At 18.6% G+C, this 7,627-nt stretch overlaps 1 protein-coding gene across 1 annotated transcript in view; it reads right to left on the bottom strand.

Annotated features, from left to right (window-relative positions):
• Positions 1-2,153, bottom strand: part of LOC102676987 — an 18,006-nt gene extending 15,853 nt beyond the window's left edge. The window contains exon 1 of the mRNA XM_006624725.2: positions 1,682-2,153. Coding sequence (XP_006624788.2) covers positions 1,682-2,153 — 472 coding nt within the window. The remainder of the gene's footprint in view (positions 1-1,681) is intronic.
• Between the last annotated feature and the right edge of the window lie 5,474 nt (positions 2,154-7,627).

Raw genomic sequence — 7,627 nt, 5'->3', positions numbered from 1 at the left:
GAAGTATTTCATTCTCCTTGATAAATTCATTTTTTGTTTTAAATTTTTTAAAAGTATGATTATTTAATTGTTTTGAATATGAAATTGATACATCGATGTTTCTACTTTTTTAATAGAATATGTTTTTAGAAAAGATTTAAATTTAAATTTTAAATGAAATATTTTAATGAAATATTTTTAATTTCTCTTTGCATTTTGGAGCGAATATAGCAATTTTATTATTATTATATTAACTTTAATATTATTTATTATAACTTTTAAAATTTTATATAATATAATATATTTTTTTACAAAAATTAAATGATTATGATTAAAAGATCATATATTCATCGAAAAAAAATTGATCTGTTATAACTTTGAAAATATATATTTTTTATATTTTTTATGAAAAAAAAAATAAAAATATATTTAAAATTTATTATTTATTAATTAATTTTATTTTTGAAGAAATTTTGTTATATAGATTTATGTATATATGTATATATATAGATTTATGTATATGTATATATTTTCATTTCATTTTTAGTAAAGCTTTAATTTTAATTTAACGAACTATTTTTTGATATTTTTATCGTTTAAAAATTATAAATATTTAAAAGAATACGTATCTCGAATAAAAAATTATCAATTTTTTAAAGTAACATGAATTAGAAATGAAATTTTATATAAAATTGTAAAATAATTATGTAAAATTGCATTAAAATTGGCATTTATCATTAATTATTATATTTCTTGTTAAAAAATCTAAAACCTGAAAAATCTGATTGAAAAATTGAAAACTTTTTCAAATAAAGTTTTTCAATTTTGGAAGAAAATAGTTCGATTGCACAAAAAAGTTATTTCTATCTGAATTAATTCACATTCGATGTGAATTATAAATTTTCTCATCTTTAAAAACTTTTTAATTAAATAATAGTTTATCATATTTTATATCTTTTTATATTTTTTGATATTTAATATTAAATAAATAATATTTTATGAAAAATATTGAAATTTGTTTTATTTACTTTTAAGCTATTATTTAAATCATCTCGAAAATTATTTCTTTGAAAAATAATAGACAAAAAAACATTGCTTTTTAATAATATATTTTCCTTGCTGAGAATATCGTGACCAATTCTTTTTTGAATTTTAATAAATAGTTCTTTAGAAATATCATTTGACAGAAAATAAGTAGAGATATTTTTTAGATAAAAAAATAAAATTATCTTTTAATTCAATCAACTATTGATAATTTGATTTCATATTCGATAAAAAAATATCGAGAATTATCGTATCGTAAAATATCGTATTATATTGATATTAGTATTAATATTTTTAGATGAAATCTAATATTTCAGACTACATATTGATCTAAGATTTCAATATTTATAAATATAGTTAAATTAAGTCTTTTTTTGTCGAAAAAAATATCTAATATTTTTCTAAGTCCACTTTCTATGTGAAAGAAATGCCTATTAGAAATAAAGTTCGTATAATATATGAATAATATAATATATTCTATTCCATCCTATTTTCTATTGAAAAAATAAATTTTCTATTGAAAAATAATAAAAATGTTAAATTGAGTGAAAAAAATAAGGAAACAAAAAAGAAATAAAAAAGAAGAAAATCTCGAAATCACAGTATTATATGTGATCTAAATCGCATGTGAAAGATCGCAAATTAATGAAATACTTACAATATACAAGCATGGAAGCACTTGCAAACTGCTCATCCGCGAAAGTGGATATGACACATTTGTATTCGCCACTAAGATCGATACCGGGCTTGTTCAATTTCATGGCTCGGTACGTAGTGTATGGATTGTCGCTAGCTTTATACTTCAAGTCAACATACTTCCGTGTAATATCTCCGGCTAGAGGATCCCTACCGTATATCCATTGGTAGGCCACTTCGTTCGCATTGAAGAACCATTTTACTACTAATCCGTTGCTCGGCGTATCTTCGAGATCGTAGTCGCAATCCAGGATCACATAATCGGTGTCTTCGGCTTTCACTGTCGATGGTATGTTCACGCCTTTTATTTTGAGTTGCCAGCATTCTGAAAAATAATAATTAAAAAAAAAAAAAAATGTAAAAGTGAAAAAAAAAAAGAAAAAAGAAATCGTATTAATTAATGATCGATTTGGGAAAAGGCAATTTTTTTCCATTGAAGATCCATTTGATATAGTAGATAAAAAAATGTGACAAAAATTAATATTCTTTTCACGATTTAATTATTGAGACATGAGTATTGATTTAGAGTTAAGTTTAAATTTTCTATAATTAGAAAAAGTATTATATATACTGTTCTTAATTTTAAATCAAGAGAAATGAAAAGTGTAATTTATATACAATAAAACTTTAATTGCATATCATTTTTAGAAAATATTATGCAGAATCTTATTTAAATTTTTAAAGACAATTATTTTCTCAATTCATTATACCAAAAAGGATTTCAGATTTGAATTTGATTTCTATTCTAATTTTATCAAAATATTATAATGGCTGAGAAATGTAATCAATCTGAATTTTTCAGATGTGACACATTCGAAATCAATTAAAATAGAAAATAGAATGAGAAATAGCAATGATATATAAAAATATATATGATTTCGATTATATCAAATAAAATAATTTTATTCTTAAAAGTTAAGTTAATATGATTTTGAACTATTAAGATAATAATATCGCAATATAGTATTATCCACACATTTATATACCAATTAATATATGTATATATATATACATATATAATAATTTTATGAAATTATAATAAATTTAGTAAATAATATTATAGTACATTTTTTTTCATAAAAATTATATTCAAAAAAAATTTTGTTTCCTATAGTTTTGAATTATTTCTTATTTCTAACTATTATGTTTTCTAAATTATTATTGATTATTATTCATATTTAAATAACTTTTACAGTGTTGATATGCAACGTAGTATTTATAGATCAATTAATTATAAATAACTAAATAAGAAATATGTATCTTTTTAAAACAAAATTCAAATTTTATAAAAACTTTGCAAAGTAATATATTTTTATTGTAATAATTAGTATTTCTATTTAAGAAAATTTAATTTGAAAACATAGAAATAAATTATCTTTCATTATTCGTTATAAATATTTGTTCAAAAACAAATTAAATTGACTGAAATTTTAAATCCTAGTAATTGTTTCTTATTAATTATTCACACGATAAAATTTCGTGTTATAAAAAAGGATCTATAGAATCAGAGGAAATTCTGATTCTCGATTTCACTGAATTGCTAATAATTTATTTTATATCGAAAGTATATATGTTGAAGTATTATAAAAATACCGATAGTTTCGTTGAATCCGAAGATCTGGTCGATCTTTCTAAAGATGAGATTTTTTTAGTGAAATATATATGTATATATATATATTATATATATATATGTATATATATTATATATATGTATATATGTATATATATTATATATATATTATATAAATATATAGTATATGTATACATGTATTATATATTTCGCTAATATATATATATACATATATTATATATTTCACATATATATATATATACACGAAGAAGATAATGGACTAAATCTATCTATGGAGAGCTTGCAACAGTTATGGATTATGATAACTTATTGAATTAAATATAAACTCAGAGTTGAAGAGTATTTACCAACATGTATTAGGAATAAGTATCTAATTTCGAGTACATAAACCATCTATTAGTTATTAATTCATCCATTTTAATTTCTTTACAACTCGAAATTCTATTTAATTTTCATTTATGGTTTTCTACAAATAATATTCGTTCTGAATAAAAATGTTTCTATTGTTTCTGTTGCATTATTATCATTCATTTGATATAACTATTTTATAAATAATAAAAAGTTTTTATTAAATCATTCACTAAATTTGTTTAAATAGATTGCTTGTAAATGCTTAAAAGTTAACTATTATATCAAAATTATAATAAAATATTTTGACAAAATTATTTTTCTTGGTAATAATATGTATAATTAAATATAAATCTATATAAGAATATATTATATTATTATTAAATTATATGATATATTCTTTTAATCTTTAAATTATGAGTTTTTATAACTAAATAAATAAATAAAGTTTAAATAGAGATTTTCTTTATTTTTTAAATATAATAATAATAATAATAATGCAAAATTCATATATCCAATACATAATATGTATTGCATGTCTTTTTATATATCATATGCGTTCTATAAATTTTTATACATTTAAATTTTATATAAAATAGTATATAAATATCTATAATCTCTTCATTACTTATATTTCTTATTTAATTTATCTTGTTTATTTTATATTTTTGTTTATATTGTTCATGTATTTATTTTTGTATTTAATCAACAAATGTTTAAAATTATTAATGTTTAATTTTTAGAATTTTTTTACAATAAAATGATTCTATTTTTCTAATAGATAGGTAGATAATCATATAATTTTTGTAACTATCATCATTTATATTTTAAAATAATTGTTATTATTTTATATTTCACTAATCAAAAATCTGTCTGTAATACATTATTATATTATATATATCATATATATTATCATATATATATCTTAATGAAAAAATAATATAAAATTGAATTTTTAAGATATTTAAAAAGAAATAACTTTTTAAAAAAATTATAGATGGAAAATCTAAAAGCTTGTGATTTATTTAAGCTGACAAAATTGTGAGAATGAAATATGAAAAACTATGAAAACGTTAATATAACGTTAAATATAACATTTTTCATTTGAGAAGAATTTAATTTTATTGCACAAAACAAAAATGTAAATTTGTTGATTGCAAATATTTCCTTTATAATGATGACAGCAATAGCGAAGATAATAGAGTAATGTAGATATTTGTTCAATTGACAAAAAAACAACTTTGAAGATAACAGAGAAATAGAATTATATTGTCGATGTAAATCGAAACGAAAATAAAGCTAGGAAGGAGTGAATCTTATTTTGATGATGATATTTGAATGTGCACAAATTGCATAACTGTCCACAGTGCATAAATTGTTAATTCCTTAAATGAAAAATGAGAAAATTTACTTATATTTTCTTGCATAGTAAAACTGATTTCATCGAATTTAATTTGACTAAAGTTTAATTTGAATTTCTGATCATTTTTTTTTGTTTCTTTTATGCATTCTGTTTTCTTATTAAAATTTATTTTATAATCTTCTGTTTTTATAAATACATTACAGCACTTCTACTTGATGATTATGTGATTTATTCTTTCAATCAAGAAAAACGAAGAGTAAAAGAGATTGAAAAAAATAAAGAAAATAATCTTTCGATATGATATCTTAATTTTATTTATTTTTTTAAATTTAATAAAGTACATGTTACAAGTACATTCTAATTTATTTATTTAATTTTAATAAAATATATATTGCACATATTGTAAAAAATATTATCGTTAATTAAAAAAAATTATATATCTGAAAAAAAAAATAAGAAATAAAAATAAAACTCTTATCTTTCAATATTTAATATAGAGAAAATAAATAAAAAATATTTGGTGATCACTCATTATTGGAAATATTCATTATCAGATAAATCAAAATTAAGAAGATTCTCTATTTTACAACATCTATCTTAGAATTATAAAAATGCATATTATTATATTAATGATTTGAAAGAAGAAAAATACATTATTATACAAATCAATTATATAAGATAATGGAAATTATAAGATGACAGAAATTATAAAAATATAACTATATATATGAATATTAAAATTGTTTAAAGTAAAATTAAATAGCTAAAAATCTAATAAAAAAAATGCATTTAATGTTTCGTGTCTCAAAAAATTTTTAATTATTATATTATATATTGGTATAATTAAATAATATATTATTTATTATATATATAAATAATAATATATTATATACGTACATATTATTTATCATATTCTATGTATCGAGAAATCAAAACAAAACATGCATCTATTAAAATTTGATATAAATTGATAATTTGATATAAATTAGTCAAAAGGCAAATTAAATAATATGAACTATTATTTTATTAAAAATTCTTTCAAACTTTAAGTAAAATTAGTATCTTTTTAATATAATTTTGTATGGTTCGATTAAGTTGTGTGATATTAAAATTATTATTTAATGTATGAGAAATAGAAAAAAGAAAATATTTTTAAATTTTAAAAAATTTATGAAAAATTATTATTAACAAAAACGTAATAAAAATTTTAGAAATGAAAGTGAATAATAAAAAAAATATGAATTTTCAAATCATGTTATTTGAGAGTGTGAATAACTTAATTAATCGAAATGAGGTTTAATATACGTAAGACAAAAAATGATTATAACTATTGATCGAAATTTAATAGATTAGTGATCGTAATTTAATAGATTAAATAATTAGAAATGAATTTAATTATTTTTGTTCATAAAAAATTGCAATCTACATTATTACTTGTTTCTTATTTTCTTGTTTTTTTGTTTTGTGGTATTTTTTATTTTATTCATATTTATTTATTTATTTTATTCATTTTTTATTCATATTTACGTTTATTGTATTTTTTTTGTATTGTGTTGTTTTATATTAATGTTTTATATTAAATCCATATATTCGAATATTAAAAGGACATTTAATTTTCACAAAAAATTTCTGGTATTTAAACTATTAACCATAACCATAACATTGTGAAAAAAAAAAGTTGTACATGAAATAGTTTACATACTCATTTTAAGTTTTTACTTTCACATACTTGAATTTAAATAATTTTTAAAAAATTTAAAAAAAATTTTTTTTTGTTGCAAAATTGAAATTTATTTTTTTTCTTAAAAATTTCTTACAAATTCAAGTTATTTTTAAATAATATGAACTATTATTTTATTAAAAATATTTTTAAATAACTTTCTAAAGGGAAGTCTCTTCTTCATAATAATTTTTATAAATTGTTAATTTTTATTAGCAATTTTATAATATTTTATACTATTGAAATTGTGCCATCGGCATTAGAATAATCTAATTTAAAGTGTATCATGAGAAAATTATACAATTGGATTTGTATTTCGTATATTGTGTATGGTTAGTGTGTGCTTAACATATATATATGTATATGGCTAATGTGTGTTTTGCGTGTTTAAATATTCAAGAACGATTCAAGGTATGATAAGGCATCGAGAAAATACTCCTTTCTAGGTGTACTAAACATGCTAAGCATGCACTAATAACAGATTCATCACTATCAAACGCATACTAAAACCGCATTAAATACACATGCTAAATACATGCTAAATGTATACTAACACTAATATTAATCATATATGTTTAAAATCAAATTTAAAAATCAAATTTAAAAATAGAGGTTTTTCTCTTTAAAATGAATTCAGATAAATTATCGTAATTTTTTTCAATTTTTAAAATTATATAATAATAGTATAAACATCAGCAATTTTTCGGAAATGAAATTTAATAGTCGTTAAATTTTTCACATGAATATAAATTTTTAATAATATTATATTTAATTTATTATATTTAAAATATAATATATCTTTTTCAATTTTTTTTTGATTTTGAATATAAAAGAATAAAAATGCTATTAAAACCGGATTAAGCGATTCTACTTGTAAATGAAAAAC

Source organism: Apis dorsata, unplaced genomic scaffold, assembly GCF_000469605.1.
Source record: "Apis dorsata unplaced genomic scaffold, Apis dorsata 1.3 scaffold_1109, whole genome shotgun sequence".
Lineage (NCBI taxonomy): Eukaryota > Metazoa > Arthropoda > Insecta > Hymenoptera > Apidae > Apis > Apis dorsata.
This window is presented reverse-complemented; position numbering and strand designations above follow the sequence as displayed.